The following is a 13865-nucleotide window of genomic DNA, read 5'->3' as shown; positions in this document are numbered from 1 at the left end:
CCGCTATACTCAGAGCCAACCTTCGCAAATCACCTATCTCTAAGGTTTACACACACACACACACACACACACACACACACACACACACACACACACACACACACACACACACACACTGTCTGATTATCATCGACTTTCAACTCTCATACGGAGATGCTGGTCAGACCAGGGCTTGAAGTGGGAAGAAAGAGGTGCAGGAACCCTCATCGTCCGAAAACACCATCCAATACGAAGGGCAGGAACCCTGATTTTCCGACAATCCCATCAGTGCCAAATAGAGTGACCATGTCTGTGACAGCAAAAAGGAGGAAATATTTCTGGAGGGGGGGTTTGGGGGTCCTCCCCCTAAGAAAATGTGTTTCTTAGATGCAATTTCATAGCCTGGATCACACCAGACGGTGTAGCTTCGGCGCCCCCTGGCGGAGCAGAGCTACACACACAACGTCTGGTGTGAACCAGGCTAGCAATTTCATGCATTTTAATCAATTAGGCCTTGTAGTGGCACATCGTGTCTCCAAACTTCGTTGTCCCACCTTTGCAGCTTGTCTAACAACCAGTATTTGAATCACTCGACTGAGACCAAGTTTTCTTTTAAGATGTTTAGTAAAATAACTCAAAAATACAGTTACATATGAAATTAAAAGGCTCGGTACAGATCGGTCAAAAAACTGTGTTGCTTCCACCGTATCCAGCTGCAATCTGACCTAGAAAGTGCATACGGGCATTAATATTATCACGCATTACGTAGTGGAAGCCAAAATTACATTTCACAATAAAAGTACACTTTTATCTATCTTTTTATACTAACTTATATATGCATTCTAGAAAATATAATCACCATGAATTTCTTAAAATTAAATTAAGCATTTTTAAACATTTTTAATCTAAATTATTTCTCTTCATGAATTCCCCATTAACTGGCTCTTACATTACCCGGCCCCAATTGGTTAGGCTGGAAAACTAAGCAATTATAAACTTAAAACACCAAGAGCCAAAATACTTAAACAAAGAATGTCCACAATTATCAACTTTTGTCCTTCATTAATCCTCAGGCGTAGCTTCCTGAAGCAGGCATAGCTTGTTCACAGGACGCTCCAGCGTGCTGGTCTTGGTCTTCACTTTCACTCTTCTCACTGCTCCACTCGAGTCTGGAAGTGTCTCCACTACTTTCCCCATGACCCAGGAGTTGCGAGGGGAGGAACTGTCCACCAACAGCACCACATCGCCTGCCATGAAGTTTCTTCTAGGCTTCAGCCATTTCTGTCGCTCCTGAAGAAGTGGAAGATACTCGCGTGTCCAACGGGCCCAGAATAAGTCTGCGAGATATTGGACTTGCTTCCATCTTCTTCGGGTGTAGGTGTCATCTTTGCTGAAGACTCCTGGAGGCAGGATTGGTTGAGCCTTCAGAAGCAGCAAATGGTTCGGAGTTAAAGGCTCTATGTCATTGACATCATCTGAAACACTTGTGAGTGGCCTGCCATTCATTATGCTCTCAACTTCACACATTACTGTATGGAGACAGTCGTCGTTCACTGCCTGATCTTTCAGTAGGGAATTGAGGATTCTTCGCGCAGTGCGAATTTGCCTTTCCCAAACCCCACCCTGGTGGGAGGCAGCTGGGCTGTTGAATATCCACTTTATTCCCTTTGGTTGCAGGTCCCTCTGAATTCTTTCATTATCCAACTGTTGGATGGCTTCCTTTAGCTCTCGTTCAGCCGCCACAAAGTTCGTGCCATTGTCGGACCTCATGGTGGTAACTTGGCCTCTCCTGCATATGAAACGACGAATGGCGTTTATGCAGGAGTCCGTGTCGAGGCTGTCGGCAACTTCGATGTGTACGGCTCGGAGAGTGAGGCACGTGAACATTACCCCGTATCTCTTGACTGTACCCCGGCCCCGTTTAACCTCAAACGGGCCGAAGAAATCAACGCCGGTGTTCGTGAAAGGAGGTTGGTCTGGGAGGAGGCGATCTTCCGGCAAGCTTGCCATCTTTTGCTCACTAACCTTGCCAGTCCTCCGGCGGCACACCATGCATTTACGGATGATCATCCGGATTGCAGAATTGGCTTGTGGAATCCAATATTTCTGCCTTATTTGAGCCAACACATAATTGCGTCCGCAGTGGCCTGTTCTTTGATGTATGTCCCTCAAGATTAGAGTGGCAACTCTGCTGTGCTTAGAAAGAATCACTGGGTGCTTGGCACTTTCTGGCATAGCAGACTTGTGAAGTCTTCCACCTACTCTCAAGGTGTCATCTTGAAGAATCGGGTCAAGCTTATACAGCACACCTTTATGACTGAGTTGACTTCCATTCCTCAGGACTTTGATTTCTTCCTCAAAGTGCTCTCTTTGACTGAACTTTATTATTTCTGCTTCAGCAGCATCCAGGTCATCCAAGGTAAGTAAGGTCTTTTCAGGTTTAAACCTTTTCATGTGTTGTTCTAACTTTTTTCTTTGTTTTTCAGGGTCGTTTTCAGTTTGGCTGATTGTTCTTAACGCCTCCTTGCGTTCTTCTTTACGCTCCCTCAGAGCATCCTTTACCTTTACAATCCAAGCCACTGATCGTTTGAGTTTGTTCCAATCGGAATGATAGGTAAGTAGCTGGTTCATTGGTGCCATACTTTCTTCAACTGTGACCGTGTGAACAGCGACTGTGGTCTTGACCTCCGGGTCATCTTCTAGGCTTTCCTTCTTTCGCACAGGCTGTTCTGGCCAATTCTTTTCATCCAGCAGAAAGTCTGGGCCACTTATCCACATTCCTCCTTCGACCAAGCTCTTTGCCTTCAGGCCTCTGCTGGCTTGATCTGCAGGATTTTCATTTGTTTTGACATACATCCATTGTGAAGGCTTAGTTGCTTCTCGGATCATCGAAACTCTATTAGCAACAAACGTTTTGAAACGTGCCGTGTCACTGTCGATGTATCTGAGCACCGTAGTGCTGTCTGTCCAGAAGACAGATTGTTGCAGTGGAATTTGCAGTTCTTCGTGCAACATCTTGTCGACCTTCACTGCGACAACAGCTGCGGTCAACTCAAGCCTCGGGATTGTGACTTTCTTCAGCGGGGACACTCTTGATTTTCCCATAAGGAAAGCACAATGTTTCTCTCCATGCTCATTCTCCAGCAGTAAGTAAGACACAGTGCCGTAGGCGTACTCTGAGGCATCCGAAAAATGATGCAACTGCGCTGAGGTAGTGCATCCGAAGTTGGTGGGTTTCAAACATCTACTCACATGGAAGTTGGAGAGGTAAGAGACATCTTCGAGCCATCTGCTCCACTCTTCTGCATGCTTTCCATCAATGTTTTCATCCCAGCCAAGCTGTTCCTTGCAGAGATCTTTCAACAAAAGCTTAGCAGGCAAGATAACCGGAGCCAGAAAGCCGAGAGGATCGTAGATGGAGTTTACGATTGACAAGAGTCCTCTTCTGGTCACTGGCTTGTCTTGCAGCTCTATTTTGTACATGAAAGTATCGGATTCTGTGTCCCACTGCACACCGAGTGTTCTTTCCACTGGTAGAGCGTCGTGTCGTAGGTCCAAGTCTCTGACCTCAGTGGCTCTGTGCTCTGCAGGGATTGACGATAGCACCTTTCTGCTGTTGCTCATCCACTTTGTTAAAGTGAACCCGCCACTGCTGCACAAAGCTTGAAGATCCTTGACCAGTTTCACTGCATCGTCTTCCGTGGCTACACTTTTCAGGCAGTCATCCACGTAGAAATGGCACAGGACTGTCTGAACCGCGTCTGGAGATGCAGTGTCTCTGTGATCCTCGGCAGTTCTTCTCAGTGCATAAGAGGCCACACTTGGAGAAGAAGTGGCTCCAAAAAGATGCACTGCCATTCAGAATTCCTCCATGGGCTCGTCCAATCTGCCGTTGGGCCACCAAAGAAAGCGGAGTAAGTCTGCATCATGTTCTGGCACATTAACTTGGTAGAACATTGACTCAATGTCTGCCATCACTGCTACAGGCTCCTCACGGAATCTGAGGAGGACACCAACCAAGGTGTTGGTAAGGTCGGGCCCTTGGAGCAATTCACTATTCAGGCACCGTTCTTGGTAGGAGGATGTGCAATCAAATACCACCCGAAGCTTCTTTTTCTTTGGGTGGTAAACCCCATGGTGCGGTATGTAGAACACCCTGTTGTCCTCACGGGTCAGTTGGTGCGTTGGAACCCGTACCGCGTAGCCCTTGGTAATGATTGCTTCCATGAAGTTCTTGTAGTCTTCGAAGAACTCAGGATTCTTCTTGAGCTTCTTTTCCAACGACGCAATGCGTTGCTCTGCCACACAACGATTATTGGGCATCTGGAGCTTTTCATTTCGGAGTGGCAATCCGACACAGTAATGCCCATTCTCAAAGACTGTTGTCCTTTCCACAGACCGCAAGAATTGCTTGTCCTCCTGAGACAGCTCTTCCTTGTCATCATAATTGCGTTCCGGGAAGTCAGCATTATACTGTTGGATCAACAGGTTCTCTATCTCCAACAATGAGATTCTGTTCATGAATGCATGAGATGGTTCATTCTCGGTTTCATTTCTCCTTACAGGTCCACTCAACACCCAGCCGATGGTCGTCTTGAGGGCGTATGGACCTCCATCTTGGCCGTTAATGATGCGCCAGGGCTCCATTGCTCCTGCACAGTTCGCTCCAATAAGCAGGCCTACATCCGCTTCTAGCTCTGGCAAGCGCACTTCACTCAGGTAAGGCCACTGTTGGATATCCGACTGCTTGGGTATGTTTCCGGCATGAACAGGTATGCTGCTGTGAGTAAACACCTTGGGCAACTCGACGTACATACTGTCCTCCAGCCCACACACTCTAAGCTCTGTTAGAACCTGACTGTCCATGAGCTTCTGGTTTTCTGGTGCATCTTGACCCATGGTGCTGAGACGTATTCTGGTTGGTTTCCCTTTCACATTCAATTTCCTTTGCAGGTCTTCCGTGCAGAATGTTGCCGTGCTTCCCGGGTCGAGAAAGGCGTACGTTTCTACGTACTGGTCGCTATTCTTCGACTTGACTTTCACCGGAACTATCCACAGCACACATTCAGCTTCTCCGGCCCCTGTGAGGGCGCAAGACTCCTTGGTGATGGGAACCTCAGCGGCTAGCACCTCTTCACCAGTAGCGCCGTCACTCTTTCTTGGCGAGGCGGAACTGTCATCTTTCTCTTTGTGCAGAATGTCAGGGTGCTTGAATCCACATTCTTTGCACTCTAGTTTTCGCTTACAGGATTTACTGAGATGGCCAGGGATTAAGCATCCAAAACATAGACCCTTCGTTTTCAGGAATTCCACTCGTTCTTGATGAGGCTGGCCTTTGATCTTACCGCAGGCAGCAAGAGCGTGTGGCTGCTGACAGAACAGACAGGGTTTATCAAAGGCGTTCACCGCTTTTCCACTGCTAGCAGGCTTGACTTTGACTGTCTTTTCTGGAGGCTCTTTGCCTTCAGGTACGACATTGGTTGCAAAACTGCTTCCACGAAACTCCTTCTTCACGGGCTGCTTTCCTTTTTGGTTCGTCTTTGTAGCTGTGGGTGAGCGGCTATCCGATATATCACCAAAGAGAGGATCGACTGCTATCTTAGCTTGGCGGTCTATGAAGTTCACCAAATCAGTAAATCTGGCCCTGCGACCACGTCGTTCTTTGAGGTCGAAAGCTTCTGTTCGCCAACGTTCTTTCATTTTGTAGGGCAGTTTGGATATCAATGCGCGCAGATTGGTAGGATTATCCATCTCTTCTAAGAATTCAATATCCTCCATTGAGTTGCTGCATCCTATCAGGAACATTGCGTAGGCATTTAACGCTTTTCCATCATCTGCCTTCACTTGTGGCCATTTGAGAGCTTTCTCCATGTACGCACTGGCGATCCGAAGCTCATCTCCATAATGCTTATGTAGAAGGCGCTTAGCTTCTTTGTAGCCCTTGCTTGGTGCCATGTGAGCGCAACTGCGAACGAGCTCTTGGGGCTCACCATCTGTAAATTGTTCCAAGAAGTATAACTTATCCTGGTCGTTATCTGTTTTCTGCTCTATAGCATGTTCAAATGCCCTCATGAAGGACTTGAATTGCAGTGCATCACCTTTGAACACGGAAATGTCCTTTGTGGGTAGCTGTGAAAGCTGCTGTTGCTTTACTAGCAATTCAGTAATTGCGTTCTGCTTCTGCATGACTGACACAATGTCATTCCCTGTTTGTGTTCTAGGAACTTGGTTTGAGACTGGCTGTGGCTGTTGTGGTAGTCGAGTGCGCTGCGCTGGTCTTGGAGTTGGAACATTCATTGTAGCGCGTTGTGGTAGCAACATGCTAACTCTTTCCTTCTTTATGCTCCCACTTATTGATTTGTGCACTGACACGCGACTCCCTCTGCCATCTTCCAGTGTTTCATACTCTTTAAGCACTTGTATTTTTGCTTGACTTTCAGCTAATGCTGTCTCCAGTTCTAATTCTTCTTTTTCTGCTTTAATTCTAATTTCTTGGAATTCAAGCTCCTGTTTTTTCTTCAGCGCTTCTGCGCGTTTCTGTAGAGCGGCATGCTCTGCTTCCTGACGGGCACGTGTGGATGACACACGTGAGGTGTTGGAGGTGTTACTTACTTGGGAGTGTGCTTTTGCAACATTCCTGGCCCCTATCTGTGAAATGCTGTCACTGGGCAAAATAGTATCTTCTACACTTATCAGTTGTTCAGTAGGAACATCTAAGAGCATTTTTTCCTCCTCTGTGGAATCATGCACTTCTGCCAGCCATCTTTTAGTTTCTTTCATGAAGCCTGTTATCTGATCCATTTTCGGTTCATACCAATAATTTTGGTCCTGAATTTTTTCCTCTTCAGACAGCAGACTAGAAACTTCATAATTGAGCTTATTAAACTCGTTTAGAGACTGTGCAAAATCACTCTCCATTTTAAGATGAACACTTTCCACATTTTGAGCATCACACTTCAATGTCTCTATCTCTTTAATTTGGCTGGTTAGCGTGGCTAACGTTCGTCTTCTCAATCCTATGAACCGCTGTAATCTCTCCTCCTTTCCCTTCTCAGTTAGCTTGCGCTCCCTTCCCTGTTCCAATGTATCCTCGCCACGCGTGTCAGCATCGTGGTCAGCCATCTTAATTATCGCGGAGTTAATATGCAGTAAGCAGGCACAAAGTTTAAAGCACTTACTTCAAAGTTGCCTTTCTTCATTAACTGGGTGCAAACGAACTGTTCAGAATTCACAAAAGCTCCACATTGGCCGAATCCTTTACTGATAAGCACACGTGTCGTCTCGGACAGTTAAACTGTTTCCATTTGAATTTTACCGACAGGTTTAAAACTTTACTTTTCGTCGGAGCTTCTTCACTCGTGCATACGACGTCTTTTCTTCACAATATTCAAAGATACAGAAGGTGTTTTGTTACCTTTTCCAGGCGAATCATTCAAAGAGTTACCCGTTTCAGTTTCTTTTTCCCTCGGCGAGGCGCGAGCTTCTTTTCCCTTCAGCCGCGTTGTCCATGCAATCCAGGCAACGAGGCTCCATTAGCGAGTTTTTTGACTAAATGTAGTGGCACATCGTGTCTCCAAACTTCGTTGTCCCACCTTTGCAGCTTGTCTAACAACCAGTATTTGAATCACTCGACTGAGACCAAGTTTTCTTTTAAGATGTTTAGTAAAATAACTCAAAAATGCAGTTACATATGAAATTAAAATGCTCGGTACAGATCGGTCAAAGAACTGTGTTGCTTCCACTGTATCCATCTGCAATCTGACCTACAAAGTGCATACGGGCATTATTCATATTACGCATTACGTAGTGGAAGCCAAAATTACATCTCACAATAAAAGTACACTTTTATCTATCCTTTTATACTAACTTATATATGCATTCTAGAAAATATAATCACCATGAATTTCTTTAAATTAAATTAAGCTTTTTTAAAACATTTTTAATCTAAATTATTACTCTTTACGAATTCCCCATTAACTGGCTCTTACAGGCCTTAATCAATAAGGCGTCCGGCTTAATGCTGTGCCTCATGCCGGACAAGGCACTGAAAAGATTAGTGCAGGAACTCTGGTGATGAAAATTAGGAGGTGGAGGGACTGCGTTCCCCTGAGTCCCCCCCCACTTCAAGCACTGGGTCAGACCAAGAAGATAAGTAGTAACTTTCCCAAACGGCCTGGTTAACCCGCCTCCCTTGGTTTGCTCTTCATCGTGGCCAGAAAAGGCTGTGCCAAAGTTTAAACCAAACATTTTCTTAGTTTCCTTCAAAATCACTGGGAAAATGTGTGTGTGTGTGTGTGTGTGTGTGCATGGATATGCCTGCATGTGTGTGTGTCTTGTAGGAGGTGGACCTGGAGTACCTGTCTCGTATCACTGAAGGCTTCTCTGGAGCCGACCTGACAGAGATCTGCCAACGCGCCTGCAAACTGGCCATCAGGGAGGCCATCGAGGCCGAAATACGAGTGGAGAGAGAGAGGCAGAGGAAAGGACGACAAGACACTGCTATGGTCAGTTATGGATAGAGAGATGGATGGATGGATGGATGGATGGATGGATGGATGCTGGGTGTGACCAAACACACCCATAATCTGTCTGTCTGTCTGGGTCTCTCTCTATCTATCTATCTATCTATCTATCTATCTATCTATCTATCTATCTACACTCGCCTCCAAAAGAGTTGTCGCCTACCCATCTGTTTGGAATAACAGCTAATAACCTGACTTTCAATTAATCACTTGGCTTCAGAAGTCACTCATATGAAAGCTACAACCCTCTCGAATGTAAATGTATGTACAAAAATAAATTTCATGCACCAAAGAAAGATTGACCCTTTAATGAACACAGACAGGGCAGATTTTGACAAGACAAAAGTTTTGTCACCTATCGAACATAATGTGAAAATGAGCAGATAAGTCACTTCAAAACACTTCAAATACGCAGATCGGGTGTCATACTTAATCACTGGTTCACTCACACCTCTCCAGAAAATCAACTTTGGCCTTAGGTGTATGTTTAGGGTCATTGTAATCATGGAAAGCAACACAATGAAAATCAATGGAGTTCAATGAGAGATGGTGACATATTTGCTATTCGTAGAGCAATAAATGTTTAACTTCATGATGTAATCAATGATAAAAGCCCTCACACACCAGCAGCATGCATGCAGCTCCACATAAGAGCTGTATCCCTCCCATGTTTGACTTTAGGCACCATGTATTTTCTCCAAATTCTTCACCTTTAACACCAAAGAAGTCTCTCCCACTGTCCTGTCTCAAAAAAGCCAGCCAAGAGTATGTCAGGCCTAATTCTGACAACAATGAAGGCTAATGGGACTCATACTCTGAAATCAAGATCCCAAGATCAACCATTTTAGAACTGATAGCATCAGAACTATATGGCGTTGGAGATGAAGAATATGAAAAAAGAGAAATGGTGCATAAAGTGAAACATGGTACAGATACAGCTCTTATGAGGAGCTGCATGCATGCTGCAGGTGTTTGAGGGCTTTTGTCATTGATTACATCATGAAGTTAAACATTTATTGCTCTACGAATAGCGAATATGTCACCATCTCTCATTGAACTCCATTGATTTTCATTGTGTTGCTTTCCATGATTACAATGACCCTAAACATACACCTAAGGCCAAAGTCGATTTTCTGGAGAGGTGAGAGTGATTCAGTGATTAAGTATGACACCCAATCTGCGTATTTGAAGTGTTTTGAAGTGACTTATCTGCTAATTTTCACATTATGTTCCATAGGCGACAAAACTTTTGTCTTGTGAAAATCTGCCCTGTCTGTGTTCAATAAAGGGTCAATCTGTCTTTGGTGCATGAAATTTATTTTTGTGCATGCATTTTCATTCGGGAGGGTTGTAGCTTTCATATCAGTGACTTCTGAAGCCAAGTGATTAATTGAAAGTCAGGTTATTAGCTGTTATTCCAAACAGATGGATAGGCGACAACTCTTTTGGAGGCGAGTGTATCTATCTATCTATCTATCTATCTATCTATCTATCTATCTATCTATCTATCTATCTATCTATCTATCTATCTATCTGTCTGTCTGTCTGTCTGTCTGTCTGTCTGTCTGTCTGTCTGTCTATCTGTCTATCTATCTATCTATCTATCTATCTATACCGCATTCCACATTATTACGCAAATTACTTTTTTTTTGACATTTCCCCAAATAATCAATAGAAATGACAGTCGTCATAATTTTCAAGTCATCAGCCATTAGAGTACAGCTAAAAAATTTTGAATGAACCTTCCAATGATAACGGTATTTTTTAAAATAATAAAAAACTTCAAATGCTCTGTTCCACACTATTACGCAAAATAGTTTTGTAGTGTTGTAATCCAAATGTCTTTCTTTTTTTCCCATTTACATCAAAACAGTTAGAATTTGGTACCTGAAGTGGGGGGGAACTCAGTCCCCCCACCTCCTAATTTTCATCATTAGAGTTCCTGCACTAATCTATCTATCCATCTATTCAGGATGAGGACTTTGACCCGGTACCTGAGATCCGAAAGGATCATTTTGAGGAGGCCATGCGATTCGCCCGTCGCTCCGTCAGCGATAACGACATCCGCAAGTACGAGATGTTCGCACAGACGCTGCAGCAGAGCAGAGGCTTCGGGAACTTCAGGTACACAACACGTGCACGCATGCACACACACACACACGCAAGCACACACACATACACACACACACACACACACACGCAAGCACACACACATACACACACACACGGACACAAGCACGCAAGGACACGCACACTTGTTTCAAGCATGTACAGCAACACACACACACGGCCTGTGATTAATAATCGTATTATTAATTGTATTTGCATGGTACTGGTTTCATAGAATAAATCTGGTCAATATGCAACAGTTTAACAGGAAGACATTTTATGGTGAAGAGCCGTACCACACTGACCAACCCTCTTCCCTCCTCCAGGTTCCCCTCTGGCTCCAAGAAGGCCGGAGGTCAGGGTCCCTCTGGTGACCACTACCGGGACGACGGAGACGATGACCTCTACCAGTGAAGGTCACACAGAGGTCAAAGGGCATGCTCTGGTGACAATGACCTTTATCAGTGATGCTCATTCAAAAATAAGCTGAAAGATCATCCGTATCGTATCACTCTGTATACAGCCATTGTTGTTGGACAATATCAAAATAAAAAAATTAAATGAGTTCATTTAATAAGGGAGTCACAAGTTAATGTGTAAAATGTCATTGTCATGTCAATACATCTACAGAAGGTAACATGATAATGAAAATAATGATTCTCTGTTGTGAACCATCTGTCACTAAAGATGATCTCATATAGGCCTAGCATGTTTTGTGTACTGAGTATAAAGTTACAGTAGATGTGATATTAAAATGCACTATGTAAGATTGTGGTCAAAGTAGGTATTGAAACTATGCTGCTCATTGAAACTGCTGTTTACTGCCAAATTCGAGCTTTTCCTGACTATTTACAAAATAATGAACTAATAACGTTTGTGAATGGGCAGCGAATCCGGCAAATAAGCGACTAAAAATATTACACAGTGTACCTTTACAGCATAGCGTATAAAATAACTGCAATTTACATCACTGTCATGTTCTAGCTCTAGTATAGATACTCATTTGGCAGCTTGTGGTAAACTAATGAAGTATCAACCACTTGTGCTGGAAATCCCTGAGATAGGCTACAAAAGCCAATATATTGTGCTAGTAATTAGGAGTTTGGGCCATGTGCAAAAGCTGGCCCCTAAGGAGCTAATGATGCTGGGCTTTCCAAAAACTAACGCAAAAAAGGTAAAATATTGTGCAATACCAATATCATCAATAATTGGTAGTCGCCACATACAGAGAAGAATGTGCTGTGTACAGTATATCCTTGAGAACTTTGCCATGGACTATCGATCACAATCGAGTCGTATATGAGAGTGAGATAAATCAGGCAGGTTCTTTTCCGGTATCCACTTTACGTCATACGCCATTACTTTGCAAACAGGTTTATTGTCACTCACTAACAATCAGCCAACAGCAGCACATGAACCCTGTTAGCTGGGGTAGAGGAAAGAAGTATCATTGGGGGAGGGGGAAAGTGGGGGACTAGGACTGAAGGTATCAATGTGTTGGAGTCGAGGTACTCCGAATGTGTTACTACACCTGTCATTACAGTGTCATTTCTTTATCTAGGTAGGAAATCGCCACGTTTTATTTCGTGCAAAAACTTTTGGGTCGCTTTACTAGTCGTGCAGTGATGTTTAAAGCTACACTGTGCAGGAAATGGCAAAAAAGGTACTGCAACTATTCTGCTCATTGAAACTGGGCTGCCTATTGCCAAATTTCATCTTTTCATGAAAGTTTCATGAATGTAATTAACTAATATTTTCTAGTATTTCTGGACATTCATAATGGCGAACCATGGAGAAGATCCCCCTTTTTTGTATGAAAAGTGCAATTTTCCCAGTCATAATGAATACCTAGAATTTAATGGTGGTGGTAAGAATCCATGAAAAAGGTAACATTAGTGAATGGGTAGCATGAATTCTGGAAATAAACAACTAAAAATCTTACACAGTGCACCTTTAAATAGGGAGCACGTGGAACAATTTGGTCACTTCTAACTGTGGGGATCTGGGTGTCTCTGCTGGTGTTTACCTGTCCTGACAGGGTGGGGTCATATGACTGGTGTAGACCTGGATCATGTGACTTGTTCTGAGTCTTGAAGTTTTCAAGTTTTGCTTTGGAGTGTTCACACTCTTGCTGCAGTCATTTGCCACCATCACTTGCTTCCCCTGTCATGTAGGGTGATTCTAGTAATCCTGTGTTCTACTCGTCATGGAGGTCACAGGGTTTTGTGATCTCCTACCGAGTTGCCGGACAACAGACTCGTCGCACTGGGATGCTGCACATCTCCCCCGGGGCTACTCTGCTGTTGGGAGTATTGAACCACAGTGGGTTTACATACAGTGTTGAATCTCGCCCTCCAACCCGTGCCTGCAGTTCACCTAGGGAGCGCTGTCGAGACAGCAGAGCTCATAAGGCTGGCGCTAATAACTGACAATTGTGCTCGCTGTCGGCTGAAACTTGACAATATTACTGTAAGTTCTGAGAAACCAATGTGGATTTCAATGAAATGTACAATAACCTGGGAGTTATGTCCTTCTGATTTCCTACAGCTTTGGCATTTATGAGTCAGGCTCCGCTAGCATCTTCCTAACAAAATTGCTTTACGGCCGTCGTGATCACAGCAATGCAGCCGGCCGACCAATCCAAACGCAGTGTGTGAAGCCACTCGTGATGTCATACTGACAATAAAGACGTATTTTACAAAGATCCAGCGAGTTTAAACATTCAAACTAAGTGCTGTTTGAAAGGATAATCTATCCTGCCTTTTGGAAAAATAAAATGAAACGATGATACCAATTCTCTCCCAAAGCAATGGCAGCATCGTGGTTGAGCTCCATGGGACCCCATTCATTTCAACAACCTCTGCGCTCCTCTGCGCTGTCTGGATGGCGCCACTTAGTGGACAATACCACCCGGAAAAAGTCGCGAGATTCCTCTCTCGTACTACCCATAAACACTCTTTGGTTGCGCTGTGTTGAGCTGAGTAGGGCGGTCAAATCATAATGGTTGGCTTTTCCACTCGAAAACGTGCAGCCCCTAAGTAGGTGGCACCTAACCGCAGAGATACACCAGCGGCGACGCGATTCAAGCGACAGAGTGTAGCAGCAAGCGATACGAGAGATTGAGGAGACTAGAGTATGTCCGTACAGGCAGAAGGCAAAGCATTCAACCATTCCCATTGGCTGTGGTCACTGACCTCTATACAGTCATTGGCTGTCGCGGCTTGTCGCCGAACCGCGTCATAGAAAGTTGAAAAG

The 13865-nt window shown here is 44.4% G+C and overlaps 1 protein-coding gene across 2 annotated transcripts in view; it reads left to right on the top strand.

Moving 5' to 3' along the window:
- Nucleotides 1-11281, top strand: part of zgc:136908 (Transitional endoplasmic reticulum ATPase) — a 31126-nt gene extending 19845 nt beyond the window's left edge. For both annotated transcript variants that reach the window (XM_063204448.1, XM_063204456.1), the window contains 4 exons: nucleotides 1-44; nucleotides 8319-8483; nucleotides 10474-10625; nucleotides 10937-11281. The exon at nucleotides 1-44 is cut by the window's left edge and continues 86 nt beyond it. In XM_063204448.1, the coding sequence (XP_063060518.1) occupies nucleotides 1-44; nucleotides 8319-8483; nucleotides 10474-10625; nucleotides 10937-11024 (449 nt within the window). In that variant the 3' untranslated portion in view covers nucleotides 11025-11281. The remainder of the gene's footprint in view (nucleotides 45-8318; nucleotides 8484-10473; nucleotides 10626-10936) is intronic.
- The last annotated feature ends 2584 nt before the right edge of the window (nucleotides 11282-13865 follow it).

Source organism: Engraulis encrasicolus, chromosome 1 (genome assembly GCF_034702125.1).
Source record: "Engraulis encrasicolus isolate BLACKSEA-1 chromosome 1, IST_EnEncr_1.0, whole genome shotgun sequence".
NCBI lineage: Eukaryota > Metazoa > Chordata > Actinopteri > Clupeiformes > Engraulidae > Engraulis > Engraulis encrasicolus.
This window is presented reverse-complemented; position numbering and strand designations above follow the sequence as displayed.